Source organism: Cavia porcellus, unplaced genomic scaffold (assembly GCF_034190915.1).
Source record: "Cavia porcellus strain 051 isolate PalLab524CR breed Dunkin Hartley unplaced genomic scaffold, mCavPor4.1 scaffold_25, whole genome shotgun sequence".
Lineage (NCBI taxonomy): Eukaryota > Metazoa > Chordata > Mammalia > Rodentia > Caviidae > Cavia > Cavia porcellus.
In genome coordinates, this window is record NW_026947508.1 from 40,653,777 (window position 1) to 40,671,424 (window position 17,648).

General features: G+C 40.0%; 1 protein-coding gene across 6 annotated transcripts; it reads left to right on the forward strand.

Annotated features, from left to right (window-relative positions):
* Positions 1–6,625: 6,625 nt before the first annotated feature.
* Positions 6,626–17,648, forward strand: LOC100729310 (cytochrome P450 4A6-like). 6 transcript variants are annotated; one of them, XM_063236412.1, is made up of 13 exons: positions 6,626–6,883; positions 8,176–8,317; positions 8,981–9,025; positions 9,540–9,667; positions 11,154–11,278; positions 11,665–11,819; positions 12,209–12,315; positions 12,402–12,592; positions 12,695–12,828; positions 14,041–14,105; positions 14,259–14,335; positions 16,521–16,694; positions 17,361–17,648. In XM_063236412.1, the coding sequence occupies exons 1-12, from the start codon at positions 6,695–6,697 to the stop codon at positions 16,687–16,689; spliced, it is 1,527 nt and encodes a 508-aa protein (XP_063092482.1). In that variant the 5' UTR covers positions 6,626–6,694; the 3' UTR covers positions 16,690–16,694; positions 17,361–17,648. The 6 variants fall into 6 exon arrangements, 3 of the variants coding, with proteins under 3 accessions (XP_063092482.1, XP_063092483.1, XP_063092484.1); XM_063236413.1 differs by having other exon boundaries at positions 17,548–17,648; XM_063236414.1 differs by lacking the exon at positions 8,981–9,025.

Sequence of the window (17,648 nt, forward strand, 5' to 3'; positions counted from 1 at the left end):
GGACCTTATCAAAAACTTTTTCTGCATCTATAGAAATGATCATGTGATTCTTACTTTTGGCTTTATTGATATGGTGGATAACATTTATTGATTTATGTATGTTGAACCATCCCTGCATGCCTGGGATGAATCCCACTTGGTCATGCTATATAATCTTCTTGATGATTTGCTGCATCCTATTTGCCAATATTTTATTGAGGATTTTTGCATCTGTGTTCATTAGGGAGATTGGTCTGTAGTTCTCTTTTTTAGTTGAGTCTTTCTCAGGTTTTGGTACTAGACTTATATTTGCTTCCAGGAATAACTTAGGAAGGATTGCTTCCCATTCGATTTAATTGATGAGTTTGAGGAGTGTCAGCATTAAGTCATCTTTCTATTTCTTGTACAATTCCTCAGTGAATCCATCTGGGCCTGGGCTCTTCTTTGTAGATAAAGACTTAATTACATTTTCAATTTCATTTGCAGAATTTGGGTTATTCAGCAGTTTTACATCTTCTTTACTCAGCTTTGGTACTTCATATGTTTCTAGGAACCTGTCTATTTCTTCTGTATTATCAAACCTATGAGAGTAGAGGTTTTCAAAATAGGTGTTGATGATCTTCTGTATTTCTACAGAGTCTGTAGTGATTTCACCGTTTTCATTCCTTATTGCATGAACTTGAGCTTTTTCTTCCCTTTTTAAAATAAGGTTGGCTAGGGGCTTATCAATTTTATTTATTCTTTCAAAAACCCAACTTTTTGATTTGTTGATTCTTTGGATTGTTTTCTTAGTCTCTATGCATTAATTTCTGCTCTGATTTTTATAATTTCCTCCCTGCTTTTGGTTTTGGACTTGACTTGCTCTTCTTTTTCTAGATGTTTGAGGTGTAGCATCAGGTTATTTATTTGTATTCATTCTGTTTTCCTGATGTGGAAACTCAGTACAATAAATTTTCCTCTGAGGACCACTGTCATTGCATCCCACAGACTCCAGTAAGTTGTATTTATATTTTCATGTGCTTGTAGGTATTGTTTAATTTCTTCTTTAATTTCCCCTGTGACCCACTTATTGCTCAAGAGTGTGTTATTCAATTTCCATGTGTTTGTGGGATTTTTGCAGTTTCTTTTATCATTAATTTCTAGTTTCATGACGCTATAATCCAATAACGTGTATGGGATAATTTCAGCTCTTTTGCATATATTTAAATATGTTCTGTTGGCTAGTATATGATCTATTTTAGAGAATGACCCATGTACTGCTGAGAAGAATGTGTATTCTAATGTTGTTGCATGGAACACTCTGTATATGTCTATCAAGTCCATTTGTTCACAGTTATGATTCAGTTCTTTTATTTCTTTGCTAATTTCCTGTCTGGCTGATCTGTCTGTTGGTGTCAATGGTGTGTTAAGGTCTCCTGTTATAATTGTGTTATTGTGAATTTGATTTTTCATTTCTATTAGTACTTGCTTTGTATAATTGGGTGTTCTGGAATTTGGTGCATATATATTTAAGATTGTTATCTCTTCCTCTTGAAGTTTTCCCCTAACCATTATGTAGTGACTTTCTTTGTCTCTTCAGATCATTCTTGGTTTGAAGTTCACGTTGTCTACAAACAGAATAGCTACCCTCACTTTTTTGGGGTTACTATTGCATGAAGTATTATTTTTTATCCTTTGACTTTCAGTCTGTGAGTATCCTTTTGGGTTAGATGAGTTTCTTGTTGACAACATGTGGTTGGGTGTTGTTTCTTGTTCCATTCTGCCAGTCTATTTCTTTTAATTGGTGAATTGAGACCATTTACATTAATGGCTATAACTGTTATATAGGTTTATTGTTTACATGATATCTTTTTGGTGTTGCATCTTTATCGTCCATTCTGTTTGTCTGCTTTGCTTAGTGGTTTTTTCCTAAGTGTATCTAAACTGTCTTTCAATATTCTTTGCAGGGTTGGCTTGGTGATCATAAAGTTCTTCAGCTGTTCTTTGTCATGGAAGTATCTTATTTCTCCATCCATTTTGAAGGACAGTTTTTCAGGATACATCAGTCTAGGTTGCAATTCATTTTCCTTTGGGATCTGAAATACTTCACTCCATGCTCTTCTTGACTTTATTGTTTGAGCTGAGAAGTCCCTTGTGATTCTGATAGGTTTTCCTTTATAGGTGATCTGTCTTTTCTAACAGCTTTTAATATTCTATTCTTATGTTGGGTTTCTGGGATAGTGATTACTATATGTCTGTGTGTAGTTTTGTTTTGGTTATGGCTCTTTGAAGTTCTATATGCTTCACTAATCCTGTTGTTTCATTGTTCTCATGTTTGTGAAATTTTCAGGTAGTACTTGTATAAATATCCTCTTGATATCCTTTGTGTTGTCCCCTTCTTTTTCATTTATCTCTATCAATCTTATGTTGCTTTTCTTTGCATCATCTTGCAGCTGTTGAATTGTTATTTCCTGATTCCTTGTTATTTTTAAAAGATCGTTCCTTTCATGTTCACAAGCTGCAATCTTGTCTTTGAGATCTGAAATTCTATCTTCACATTTGTTGAGATGGTTTTGACAACTTTCAATGGAATTTTTGATTTCCTGTATATACCTTTGAATCTGCTTCATGTGTTCTGTTTGCTTCTTATATTGTTCATCCAGGGATTCTAGCTTTTTGTTTTGTTCCTCTAAGTTTTTAACTGTCTTCTTTAGATGTGTTCAGCATCTCTTTTATTTCTTTTATCATTACTTCTTTTACCTGGGAGATTATTTCTAGTTTGAATTCCTTTAAAGCTTCCCAGTGTTGCTTCTTTATTTCAGTTGTTATTATTTCAGGTGTATGGCATACATTTTCTTCTATATACATAACTCCTAATGTTGCTTGGGATGGGCTAGAAATTTGAGATTGTATTTTAGTCTTTCATTTTGTCATTTTGCTATATATCCGTGTTTCAAGTGTTGTTTCAAGGCTTCCCTTGGGCATGTTGGATATCATCTTCTATGCCCTCAGCTCCTGGGATTCTGGCTGCCCAGTTGCCAGGATTGAGAGAGGGTCACTCTGGGTGGGGCAGGCAGACCCAAGACCTGCAGAGCAGGTCTAGTGTCGCAGTTTGATCCTCAGTACCAAAAAAAAAAAAAAAAAGGTAAAATAAGACATAGAAAGTAATTATATAATAATTGATTCAATAGGAGGAAATATATAAACACCCAATGCCAGAGTACTCAATTACATTTTTTAAAACCACTTTTAGACCTACAAAGGGAGGTAGACTCAATACAATAAGAGCAAGGGATTTCATCCCTTCCTTTCCATCAATGGTAAGGTCATCCAGAACAAAAAAAAATCACCAAGAAACACTGGATTTATATGGAATCACACACCAAATGCACCTAACAGATATTGATAGGACATGACAAGCAAAAGCTGCAGATTGCACGTTCTTTTCATCAGCACATGAAACAGTTTCTAGGATAGGCCATATATTAGGCCATGAACAAATCATAGGAAATTCAAAATAATAGAAAGAAAAACAAAGATTGGGGAAGAAATAAATACAATCAAGATTTTTAAAAATACAAAACCTCAGCAAAGTAAAGAAGTGGTTTCTCCAAAAAATAAAGTTGGCAAACCTTTAGTTACACTAGCCAAGAAAAAAATGAAATAAAAACAGTAAACAAGAGCAAGAAAAAGAGGAACCATCACAATCACTATCACAAAAAGTATCATTTAGGGATAATTATGAACAACTATGTGCCAACTAGAAAACCTAGAAGAAATGTTTAAGCTTCTAGGCACATGTATCTACAAAATTGAATCATGAAGACATAGAAAACTTGAGCAGACTACAAACAAACAACTGAGTTAGTAATTACCTCCCAAGAAAGAGTATATTACTACCAGAAGGTCTCATTGCTGAATTTCACCAAAGTTTAGAAGAATTAAAACCAAATTCTTCTCAAACTATTTCAAAAAACTTAAACAGCAGGAATTGCTTCAAATAGATTCTATAAACCTAGCATTTTTCTGATACCAAAACCAGACAAGAACATACAAACAGAATATAGACCAATAGTCTTGATGAACATAAATTCAAATATTTTCAACAAAATATGAGAAAATTAAATATAAAGGCATATTAAGGTCATATATATATATGTAATGATCAAGAGGAATTTATGCAAATGATGCAAGAATGGTTTATCATATGCAAATCAATATATGTAGTACATCAACAAAAGGTAAAACCATATAATCACTGCAATAGAAGCAAAAAAATTTTTTACAAATTCAATAGCCTTTTATTTTAAAAGTCCTCAACAAATTAATTATAGAAAAAAGTTAACACAGTGAGGGCTACATGTGACAAACCCACAAGCAACATCATATTGAATGGGAAAAGGTGGAATTATTTCTGCTGAGATCTGGAGAAAGATAAGGTTGTTCATTTCACCACTCATATTCAACATAATGATAGAAACCTTAGACCATCAGGCAAGAGAAAGAAATAAAGGACATCCAATAAGAAAGGAGGGGATCAATTTATCTTTTTTCAAAGATGACAATTTTATATCTAGAAAAACCTACAGACTTCATTAAAAAGTTAGAACTGATAAATTCAGTAAATTCAAAGAACATAAAATCTCATACAAAAAGTAGTAGCATTTTTGCACACCAATGATTTTTTTCAAAAATAAAGAAAGGAATCTCACAGTAGCTATAAAAATAAAATATCTAAGAATATGTTTAACAAGGAAGAGAAATGTTCTCTACAATGAAAATTGCAAAGCACTAGTGAAAGAAATTAAGAATGCAAAAATTGTGAAGACATTCCATATTTATGGATTGGAAGAATAAATAATGAAAGAATATTAGTCCATAATATCTAAAGTAATTCATGTATTCAGTACAATCCTCATCAAAATACTAATAGCATCTTCACAGAAATAGAAAAACCCAAACATTCATATAGAAAAACAAATGACCCAAAATAGCCAAAGCAATATTGAGCAAAAAAAGCAAAGTTGAAGGCATTATAATACCCAACCAAAAACACATTACAAATTATAGTAGCAAAAACAGCATGGTACTAGCATAAAGACAAACACATAAACAAATAAAAGAGAAAACTCAGCAGCAAATCCACATATCTATAATCAACTCATCTTGGACAAGGTATCAAAAACACACATTGAAGAAAGGACACCAGCAGTTTGTAGGAAAACAGAATAACCATAAGAATGAAATTAGACCCATGTGTCTCTCATCAGTTACAGAAACTGAGTCAAAATAAACCAGACCTAAGTGTATCAAGTATAATCAAAATATATTGAACGTTTAAATTTTTTTAAATTTATTATAATAAAAGACACATACCACTAATCCTTTCTCAAAATAATCCCCCTCACTTCAAACACATTTATGCCATAATTCTTCACATGTTCTGAAACAGTTCTGGAAGTCCTCTTTTGTGTCTTTATGAGTTGTGATAAAAAGGAAGGGAGGGAAAGAGGGAGGAAAGGAAGGAGAACAAAAGGAGGAAGGAAGAAAGAAAGGAAGGAAGGGAGGGAGGAAGATGGGGCCAGCCTTTAAGTAGAAGGCAGGAAAAGGACAGACACAGCACTGAGAAGGTTTCTACCACTGGTTCCAACACAACACATCTAGTGACACCAAGACAAAAAGTGGAGGAGTGCTCAAGTCCCTCATGCTTCAAGTATGAAAGAAAAACAATCAAAATGTCTCCTAAAGGAAAAGGGTTAAAAACCAATGAGAAAATGCCTAAAGATAAAAGGAAAGATAGCAGTGAAGTCAGGAAGGAAAACTTGCAGTCCATGTTGCCAGGCTGGCCCCACATGAGCTAGATCTCTCTGCATTAATAACAGAAGCATAATCAGAAAGAACTCCACAGTCAGACAAGATAATGCCAAGTCTGCATCACTTATTGCCTTGCAGAAAGGCAATGACTGAATGCTTTAAGGAGCAATAGAAGACTCTTTCCCCCACACCCTGGTCACCAAAAAGCACTAACTGCCTATGAGAGTGATCCACTTGTCTCTCCTGGAGGAAGACAGACACCAGTGCTTAGATGTCTGAATTGACAATCATTTACCATCTACTGGGAGAACTCAGCATTGGCAATTCAGAGGAAAATGTGCAGGTGTCAGATTTATTGAGGGAATTTAAGGAGCTTCCCACAAAGGTGAATAAAGTGGTGGCCTTAATAGACGTGTGGAGAAAGGCTCAAAGCCTGGGACCTTCACTTAAGATACTGCTTTAGCAGCATAGCTATTTTTTGTGATAATCATGCTTAATAATTACAACATAAAACTTTTACAATAGTAAAAAAGAAAGAAATGATAAATGTTTAAAGATGTGAAAGTGTTAACCTGATTTGATTAGAACATACTGTATCTAAATATCACACTGTATCTTGTATATATGAAGAAATAAAAATAATAATAAATGACATTCAATCTTAAAAGGAAAAGGAAAATAAACAGATAAATGAATAAATAAATATTTGTGTCTGATATGGAGGGGGGAAGTGGGTGTGTGCATGATGATTGCCACTGTCAGCTGACAAAGCATTTTCTGTCTTCCAAAGTAGATTATCCATGTAAATAAACGACTAATAAAGTTCTGCCCTCATGCTGCTCCCTCCCACTAGTGGGCAGGCAATCTTCCACAAAACAGGCCAGGTGGTGAGACTAGTCAGAGATCCCGAAGCCACTGCACCATGAGCGTCTCTGCATTCAGCCCCACCAGATTCCCAGGCAGCATCTCTGGACTCCTCCAAGTGGTCTCCCTGCTCAGCCTGCTTCTGCTGCTGTTCAAAGCAGCCCACTTCTACCTGTGCAGACAATGGCTGCTCAAAGCTTTCCAGCAGTTCCCGTGTGCACCCTCCCACTGGCTTTTAGGGCACAAGGTAAGAAAAAGCAAGAAGGGGACAGCAGGGAAGCTGGCGCTTTCAGAGTCTAGCCAGCAATCCACATGACAGAACTACCATGTAGCAAGCATGTGATCTTCAAGAAGCACCCAGTGACCCTCTCAGGCTGTGCTTATCTCAGCCTCAGGGAGCTCACTCTACAAGAAGCTGGTCCGGCTGTGACTCAGCTCTATCATACACTCCTTTTTTTTGAATATCTGTCACTTGACCTGGCAGCCTTGCACTTGGAGACACTGTGGTTGACCCTTCCTGAGTTCTGTCTCCTCCAAGCTGAGCACCCCTGGCTCTCTCAACTGTGTGCAACAAACCAGACCTTGTTTATTTTCTATTTTGAGATGGGGTCTTGCTTAGTCTCTGAGTTGCCCAGGCTGGGCTCAAACTTGCAAGTCCTGCCTTAGGATCCTAGAGTGCTAGAACCAGCCAGGATACCACCTACTCCAGTCACTTGATGCCAACCTCTGTGCTTGGGCCTGAGCTTGTCTGGAGATACTGATATGAGTGTGATAGAATCCCTGCTCTGAGGGGAGCGCATGGTAAACATGAATCTCAGGAGGTGTGGGGCCACAGGCAAAGTCTAACAGGGAGGGCTATGACATCAGGTGGAGGAACCAACTAACTAGATTTGCCTGAGACTGGGGGAATCTCCAAAATGGGTGATCATGGAGGCTAACATATTGAAAATTATGGACACACAGAGTGAGACAACAGCACAATTCTGCTGATGAAGGGGACTGACATTAGAGTCACTTATGAAACAGCCTTTTTATTTGCCAGCTCAGCCTCCACTCTCCCCATGCTATGAGCTCACTGGAGTTGGCACAGGTCTGTGGAGTCCCCCTCAACAAGTCTTCCAGGAAGGAGAGAAAGGAACAATGTACAAGCTGAAGAGAGACAGCAATGACTCCCTGCAATGCCACCCCGTGGCTTGATGAGGGACTGCAAGAAGAGGAGCTTAGCAAGAGATTGCGCACTGAATCCACTTAAGAAAAGAGAAATAAGGAGCTCAGAAAGACACCTGAGTTGCTGATTCCCATTGCTTCTCTCATGCACACAACTTCATTTAGTGGGGCACAGAATCTGACTTAGGGAAAGTCCTGGGAGACAGCAAATTCTGGTGGACAGCATAGATAGGTTATGCATCCAACTCCAAATTTCTAATTTTTGCTGAATGATCCACAACTATGTCCCTCTGGTAGTCCTACCCTTCACTTCACTGCAAGGACTAGAACTAAACAAAAGTACTTACTGATTTGTCTTTCCCTTGGTGACAGATCCTGCCAGAAGACGAGCTGCAGCAGACGCTGAAATGGGTAAAGGAATTCCCAAGTGCCTATCCTCGCTGGTTCTGGGGGAGTGAAGCTCACCTGATCATCTACGACCCTGACTACATGAAAGTGATTCTGGGGAGATCAGGTGAGACTAAAGCCTCATTTTAGCAAGAGGAGCTCCTTCCTCTGTAGTATACACATCTGACCCATCAAATTTCAAAGCAGAGCAACACTTCAGGCATCAACTCAAAATGCTACCCATCATTTACCCAAGCCACAATTCAGTACATGGCCAAGAACTCTTATTCATTACTGAAGTTTTAAAAATAACAAACTGCATGGGGCCAATTTTCTGTTTTCTTTCTTTTTAAACTTTCTTTCTTTAAATCTAAGTAAGGAATGCGTTGTATAAAGTGATCTAAATCTGAAAAGCAAACTATGTACACCAATTTGGGTTCAAAACCACTAATTGTCACCTGTTTGATGTCATGAAATGACTGAGCCAGGACCCACACTAGCAAAGCAATAAGCTCTGTTTTATTCCTTGGCATTGAGGCTGTAGCCATTGTTTCTCCCCAGTTCCTCATCACAGTCCTGGGAGTGGTCAGCTTCTACTACAAGGAGCCTACCTTCCTGAGACAAACTGACTGTCAGGTTTAAGGGATTAGAAGCAACAGCAGGTGCCATAACATCAGCTGCCACCTGGCAGTCATCGAGAATTTTAACGTGCCATAGTTTGAACAACAGTTCCCTTAGGGCCACATTATTTGGCCTTCAGTTTCCTTTAATGCCCTTGCTTACCTTTCAGATCCAAAGGTCATTTCTTTCTACAGATTCCTGGCACCTTGGATTGGTATGTATGTTTAAATTGAGAGCACAATTATTGTCCAATAAAGTTTCCCTAGTGCTACTTCTCTGGTTTACAGAGAACAAGTACCTAGTCAAGACTGTCGTGAACCATCCCTAAATCGACCCTCATTTTTCTTCTCATTAGACACTTATCCCTTCCTACTGCTGAAATGAGCCCTCCTGAAGATCAGCTCCTGCCCTATCTCTTCAAGCATTCCTACCTGGCATTTTTTATGCCCCTCCTTGACCTAACACCAACACTTTTTAAAAATCTTTATCTAAGAAGAGTTGTCATAATCACAGCAGATGGACCATCCCAATTGGAAAAGTCTATGTTCATGAATATATGTGTCTTTCCTCCCTTTGTCCAAGAAATTCTACCCTCAAGAGTTGTAGAGTTCCTCCCAAATTATCCCAGGGATCTGATTCTGTCGCATACATACATACCACACACACACACACACACACACACACACACACACACACACACAGATTACATACACCTATCTCTGGTGCAGGGTATGGTTTGCTCCTGTTGAATGGACCAACATGGTTCCAGCACAGGCGAATGTTGACCCCAACCTTCCACTATGACATCCTGAAGCCCTATGTGAAAATCATGGCCAACTCTGTTCGAGTGATGCTGGTGAGTCTGTCTTTCATGAATTTACACTCACAGCAAACATTCAGATGCTGGTCTTCAACACATGTGACCTCAGACAGTCATATGGAATAGCATTCTTTAAGTTAACCCTGTGACAGTACACAGGACACAGAGGATCCAAGCATCAGGGTCAAGCCACATTGTGCTCATCACCCATGACAGAGTGTCATGGTGGATACAGGACCCGCCTTGCACTTTCAGGTCTTTAGCACAGTGGATTAGTGGAGGAGTCAGGCCTGCTCAACACCAGGACTGCTTGTCCCTGGCTGGCCTGAGGAACAGCAGCAGCTGCAGTGGCTCAGGGAATCTCACAGCATATCATTTAATTGCCTCAGGCACACATTTTCTTCGTGGGTTTTGAGTAATACATGCAGTAAAATGGACAATAGGAGCACATTCTTACAGCCAACCTGCCATCCCATCATGTTTCAACAAGACTAGTTCTGATCCAGCTGGTCTCAGCAAACGTTTTAATGAGTAAACAAGAATTAGAGGCTAGGGATTTAGCTCAGCGGCATAAGCACCTGCCTTGCAAGCAGGCAGTCATGAGTTTGATCCCTGGTACCGATAAAAACAAAAAAGACAAAAAAAAAAAAGAGTAAACAGAATCAGATTAGTTCTATAATATGCAATAAGTATATAAAGTGGGTGAAGTTAGGGACAACTATTTGTAAGAAGCTAGAGACGGTTAGATAAGGTAGATCTCCAGTGGACTTGCTTTGAAATCTGTATTTCTTTAAATTGTTTTTTATTTTTTTATTTAAATGTTCTGTTCTGTTTTGATATGGTTAACCTTACCCTCTTAGAGATGTAAAACAAATGGGTGGGACTGATAATCATATTACGGAGCTTTTGTTCAACCATAGAGCAGAATGGTTTCTAGGGTCACTTTTTTGAATGTCATTCTAAATACTTTAATTCTATAACCTGAACAGCCATTTCGAAGATGACAATTTGTAACTTATCAACCGGCAATTTCTTACCTTTTGTTTGTCTGTAATTTAGTATTATTTCTACCCTTTTTTTAAAATCTCCATGTATTTTTTTTTCTTTTTTCGTTTCCTTTTCTTTAAATAAAAAAAAAATTTAAAAAAAAATCAGAGTCCTTTATGGCCCTCATTAGAAGAGCCCACAGTAAAACCTTAGGTTTTCTTTTAGTTGACACATTTGCCTTCTAAAATTGGAGTCCCACTATTCCCTCAGATCAAGCCCAATTCTCAGAATATTGAAGAATCATCTTCCCTTTTATCCCCTGAAAAATCTATTTTGTTGGTTGAAAAAAAAAAGAAATGTAAAACATAGCTGGTTGCCAAAACTTTCAAATTTATTTCAGGTCTTACAGAATGCTATGCTTAATTCTTAAATAAGTTGTGAGAATGTGGAATATGGGGCGGTGGGGGAATTCTAGCCTATTTAACTGAAGAACTCTAGAGAAAGTAAGAAGGTAAATGTTATCCTCCCACCATAGGACAAATGGGAAAAGCTCATCAGTCAAGATGCCTCTATGGAGATCTTTCAACCTGTTTCCTTGATGACACTCGACTCGATCATGAAGTGTGCCTTCAGCTACCAGGGCAGTGTCCAGCTGGACCGGTCAGTGACAGCCTTTCAGCTGAAAAGTCCTTATTCTTGCTACTGATACAGACTCATTTGAGAAGCAAGTGGGGCAGCCCACCTAGTGCATCCAGCCACATTTGCTTTGCACTATTTCTGCTACAAAACAAGATTCTGTTTTAAGCCCCAAACCACCTGTAATTCCAGTCTAGATCCAAACCTGCCTCAGCCATACACCCCTGATTCCTAGCAAGATTGAAAGCCCAGCTGCTCACCATTTTCTAAAGGCCAGAGAGTCACAAAGACTATAAGATAGAAGTAACACATGACTCAGTGTTTTGTGCCCCCACCTTTGAGGGAATAGCCCCTCTACCTCCAGGTCAGATCTCCTTTCAGTTCAATCTGTTCTGTATCTTCTCCCTCAGGAAATCCCGGCCCTACCTCCAAGCCATTGAGGAGATGAACAACATGTTTTTTTCCCGTGTAAGGAATATGTTTCACCAGAATGACACCATCTACAGTTTGTCGTCAAATGGCCAACGCTGCAAACGTGCCACTCAGATTGCCCATCACCACACAGGTACTTTCTCCCCCTCCTGTGTCCCATCTTTACCAGACTTAACCCAGTAGAAATGGCGTCAGCCCTTCAGATAGAACCAAGCCCTCTGGTGCCCTTGCAAAACCTGAGGCTCATGCTGGTCTTCCCTAGTGCAAGGGAGCTGAGATGTGAAGGTGTTAGGTAAGGTGCTCTCACATTGGTGATTCTGAGCAACACTGAAGAGCTGTACTCCTGGGGAAAACTTGACCTGTATCAAATAGTGCTGAATTCCCACTCCTGACCCACACACTGCACTCTCATCCTGAGCTCCACAACACTTCCATATTGGGTCCGGGGAGGGAGATACAGGTTGGGTTGCTGTAGGTTTCTGTAGTTCTTGGTTCTACCTAGGAACTTTTGTTCTGGGATAGACCAAATAATAAAGCAGAGGAAGGCTCAGCTGAAGGATGACAAAGAGTTGGAGAACATCAGAAAAAAGAGACACTTGGATTTCCTGGACATCCTCCTGTTTGCCAAAGTAAGACTGTGTGGGAGAGCCTAAGGCTTTGATCAAACTCACAGAGCAGGGACAAACCCTCTTTGGTTGTTTGTGTTCCACCTCAGACAGAAAATGGGAGCAGCTTATCAGACGAGGACCTGCGTGCTGAGGTGGACACCTTCATGTTTGAGGGCCATGACACCACAGCCAGTGGTATCTGCTGGACCTTGTATGCTCTTGCTACACACCCCAGCCATCAACAGAGGTGCAGGGAAGAGGTCCAGAACCTCCTGGGAGATAAAGGCTCCATTACTTGGTGAGTAAGAGCTGAAGAGGTGGGAGAGCACAGCCTCTTTTGCCAGGGGAGACCTCAGTCTTTCCAGACTCTTTCTGCCCTTCAGGATGGGCTTCATTTCAGGGAACACCTTGACCAGATGTCCTATATCACCATGTGCATCAAGGAGGCCCTGAGGCTCTATCCACCAGTTCCATTTGTTGGCAGAGAGCTCAGCAAACCTGTTACCTTCCCTGATGGAAAATCTTTACCCAAAGGTATAACCTTTCCAGGATCACCTAAGTTCTCCTCAAGGATAGGGAAGAATTAGGAAATTCATGTGTGGTTCAGCAGTTCTGAATCTGGCTGGGTCTTTCTTTATTGTCAATAAATGAATGCTTCTTACTTATAGAGTACATTTTTCTTATGTAGAACATAAGCCTACATGAACTATACAGCTCCTTCTAATACTGTCTATTCACATGGTTACCACCCTACACTACTCCTGTTCTTCAGCTGACATTCGTTCTTCTTTAGAATGCACAGTCTTGCAATGTTGCAGTTAATTGCAGTTTGGTGATAGTGACATTCTTTGATTCTAACACTCTAGGCTCCAATTCTAGATGACATGTATGACCATATTTGTCCCTTTGATTGCCAGGAATCTCAAAGGGTAGATTTTTCTCACATCTTTTTTACATCTTCTATATTTGATATAATATATTGCATAATTGAGTAAAAAACTATATGTATTAATAAATGTAATGCGATTTATCCTGTGGGAATTTCCCCACAGAGAAATATTAACTTTTAGATTTTGGCCTCTAAAATTCTAACACCCTAAAATGTAGAGGATGATGAGAGAAACAGATAGGGGCTAAGGAGACGTGGTTCTTATGCGGAGTCAAGACAAATGAGCAGTGAATTCTATGCCATTGGTCAGCTATGGTCCAGTCCTTGAGGAGCACTCATGTTGAAGGCAGAAAGCAGCTGATAGCCAGATCTAAGAACCCTGCTATGGTAGCAAACGACTTGTTGGTTCACCCTCCACTAAACGTGAGTCCCAGTCCTGCCACATCCTACCTGCGCAATAGCTGACAATTCCTCTCTGAAATGTAGTTACCTCATCTGAAAAATGGGGCTATATCAGTGCTTTCTCTGGAGGGTTGTTATGAGGACTAAATGAATTAATGTATGCTCCTCAGTGAAAATCCTTTATCAACAAAAGTTCTCATTTGATTTATAACAAAAAGGAAAGTCCAATTCTTTCTTGCATCTCTCTTAAAGTCATAGTTTTCTGTTCTTCACCTGTGTTCAGGTAGTTTATTTACCAAGTCCACCCATATCTTTAGCAACAAGATCACTTTGCTCAAAATGATGATTTGTGGCATTCAGACCTTTTGTGCATGTCTATCTCCTACTGGCAGAGGGACCAGGAACTGACATCATGTGCATAATCAGTCTTTTCTCTGTCTTCCTCTGTCCCCCAGGTATTAACGTCATACTCTCTTTTCATGGCCTTCACCATAACCCGAAGGTGTGGCCAAATCCTGAGGTATGATGTCCCTGAGAGGAAAAGAGGGAAGGGAAGGAGGTGATTCCTCAGGAACCCCTCCTCCTTCTCTTTCCTCTGGGCTTCCTGTCCCCTCTTGGTTTGGAACAAGGGACTTGGCCCCTACCTGTGCAGACACTGGTTCTCTTTCTGCAGATATTTGACCCTTCCCGATTTGCACCTGATTCTTCCAGACACAGCCACTCATTCCTGCCCTTCTCAGGAGGACCAAGGTGAGGTGTCCTGTGTTGGTAATTTGGTAATAGGGGATGAGGCTACTTTCCTGTAGCAAACCCTGCTACCTCCTATGCTCACATAGGGCCTCTTCTAATATACCCTTCTTTGTTGGTGTTATGGAAAGATGCCTTGTGCGGATACATCTCTGCACATAAGAAATAGAACATTTTGGGACACACCACAGAGACCTTGGTCCAATGGCCAGGTCAAATCCCAGTGTCAGTAGACATTACACATTCCAGTGTGTCCTGCTGCTTTCCTCAATTTAGAAGTATGATGTTAGGAATTAGAAATGTTTGTGTATGTCTGACTTCAGATGACGTGCTTTTTGACTGCCAGGAATCTCCAAGGGTAGATTTTTCTCACACATTTTCAATCCAGCCACCACTCTTTCTATTGATTCATTTTTTCTCAAGTCACTGCAGCAAGTGATTAGTTTGCCTGGATTCACTTTCTGGGTGCCTGCTATCTGCCACCTCTTTAGTCATATTTTGAAAATTTACAGTAAGCCATCAAAGAAAGTTTTACAGCACATTTTCAGTCTCTCCCAAAGTAATTTTTGATTGCATTTCAATGTTCACATTCTTCTTACTTTTCCAGTTGTCAAAATGGGATAGATGAAGTCCAGTGTAAATACTTTGAAATTACACTTATATCCAACATAGTTCAACTTTGGATTTAAAAAAAAAGCATTAAAATGGGAAAGTAGATTTGAGAGAAATCTACTATTTTGTATATACTACATATCACTGGACAGGTTCCTGGTGTGTAAAATATAAAACACAATTGAAGTAGTTGCTGAGCTGGACAAGAACACCCCAAAAGGGCTTCTTTTACCCTCAAAGCCCATGAGACTTGCCCAGTAGGATGTAACTTACTATAATGTCTATAAAGAAGTGGTAGAAACAGGCTTTTCTCAGTCAGTATTTTTATAAATTCTTCAAATTCAAAGTAAAACAACTTTCCTAGAACCAGCTTCAAGGAACTTGCCTTTGCAAAGATAGACTTTCTAGAATTTGATTTTTGTTCTAAGACAGTACCTCCTTGTACACTGACTATAAATCATATTGCTGCCACTAGAGGACAGGAGAATACGAGGTAGCTCAATTTTTAGGTAAATTTCTTATATTATTTTAAACTCAATTAAATTGAATTTTTTAACTCTAGTGAAGTTAATTAACTTAACTCAAATATAAAGGAAGGCCTTACATCAGCCTCTATGTGCCAAGTCCTATACTGGGTTATAAAATTAAAGATATCATTCCTCTCTCCAAGTGTTCAGTCAAGGGCAAATATGTGCTCTACAGAAAGAAGTAGCCATGCTTAAGGAAGACATCTTTCCTTCCTTTATTCCTTCACTCTCAATGGGATGGTCCACATTCCCAGCACTGTCTCAGTCTCTGGGTTGAGTAAAGTACCAATAGTATCACTGCGACCCCAGGAAGGAAAGGGACAGTGGAGCAGGGATGAGGACCAGCTGGTCATTTGTCTGGGCCTTAAGGATGTACAGGCAGAGATGGAAGAAGAACATGTTTGTGATGTGAGCTAGAACATGGGATCACATAGGTAGGAGGTGAGAGAGACAGCAGACATAGAAGATGTGGATGCACCATCCTGCTTAAGGAAAGACATGGAAGTATCAGTGTGGAAGAAGGGAAAGCACAGACACAAGAGAAATCTGGGACAAAAACACTGAAGAAACAAGCAGGGACATTTCTGAGATGAATTTAGAAGGGTACAGATTGGTGGCCTGGGGTGGGAGAAGGAAGTAGGTGCCTGACCACTGAGTGGGATCCCCAACCTGACCCCCCTTTGGTTCCTTATTAACACTTGGCTCCTGTCAGTGAACTTTCTTGAATCTCTAAATGCAATGAACTAACCAACACTTAATGCCTTAAATGACTCAAAGGATCAGACTGCCCCTCTGGCTCTGTCCTAAGAGAGTGATTCCATGCCTGTGAGAGCAACAGTGGACCAGGGGTAGCCATGCACAACTAGAAGACTTTGTCAAAGTTCAAGAGAGAGTGACCCAAGACCTAGGGCAGAGCTTTGCGTGAGTCAAACCGGGCATATAAATAGCCTGAATGCCCAGCTCTGGGCTGGGACTCAGGCACTAGTTCCTGACCAGCTCAGCATAGCTTCTGAGGCTATATCTTGTTTCACTGTTCCTGTCTGGCCTAGGAACTGCATTGGGAAACAATTTGCCATGAATGAACTGAAGGTGGCTGTGGCCCAGACCCTGCTCCGTTTTGAGCTACTGCCAGACCCCACCAGGGTCCCCATCCCCATACCACAACTTGTGTTTAAGTCCAAAAATGGGATCCACGTGTATCTCAGGAAGCTCCACTAACCTTGGTGAGTCAACAACATGTTCTGAGGGTCTGCTGCCTACCATCCTGTCTTCAGGTCCCCAGCCCATCTGCTCATCTCCTGCTTTCTATCTTCTCATCTTCCTGCTGTCCTGCCTCCTTCCTATGTGTCCTTCTTTTTTTCAAACTCCCTATTTGCTTGTCTGCTACCTGTCTCCTTTCTGCTTGCATCTCTGTTTATCTAGGCCCTGATCACCTGCCTATCCTTCAGCCTACCTACCTCTCTACCTGTTCTTTCCTTTTCTGCCTGCTGATTTTAATCTGTATGAGTTCCTGCTGATGTTATAATCAACTACCACAACCTTTGTGATTTGAAGTAATGAAAATCTACTCTCTTATAGTTCTGGAGATCAGAAGTCAAAAATAGGTACCACTGGGGCTGGAGATTTAGCTCGGTGGCATACGCGCTTGCCTTGCAAGGGTGCGGTCATGAGTTCGAACCCCTGTACTGATTAAAAAAAAAAAGGTATTACTAGGAGAAGATCTAGTTGTTAGTGTAGCCATCTTCTGCAGAGTTTTGGAGAAAATAATTTTAATTGCCCTTCCACTTTACAGATTCATTTCTTGTATTCCTTGGAACTAGCTCCTCTTTCTTTAAAGAATAATTTACCCATCTCAAAGTCTTTTACTTAATCAACCTTTCAACTTTCAGAGTTCTGTTTGCCATATGAGATAACATAATCCTGAGCTTCAAAGCTGAGGCATTGGACATCCTGGGAAAACATTATGCAGTCTGCCACTGTCCCTCCTGAACTGTCACCGGATTTCGCCTGCAAGGTGTCTATCTACCTGTATTTCTCTCACTCGAGCTTCTCCATCTCCTTCTTCCTTGCAATAAGGTTCCTAATGTCACATGGAGTGTCTTGGCCTCTTGTAAGACTATGGCAGGAAAAAAAAGATCGAAGGAAAGGAGACAAGTCCCTTCTGAGGAAGAAGAAAA

Excerpts from the sequence above, each read along its gene's own strand:
- LOC100729310 (XM_063236412.1), top strand. The coding sequence starts at position 6,695 with ATGAGCGTCTCTGCATTCAGCCCCACCAGATTCCCAGGCAGCATCTCT. Across the intron at positions 11,279-11,664 it reads GGCAGTGTCCAGCTGGACCG|GAAATCCCGGCCCTACCTCC; the intron begins GTCAGTGACAGC and ends CTTCTCCCTCAG. Across the intron at positions 11,820-12,208 it reads GATTGCCCATCACCACACAG|ACCAAATAATAAAGCAGAGG; the intron begins GTACTTTCTCCC and ends GTTCTGGGATAG.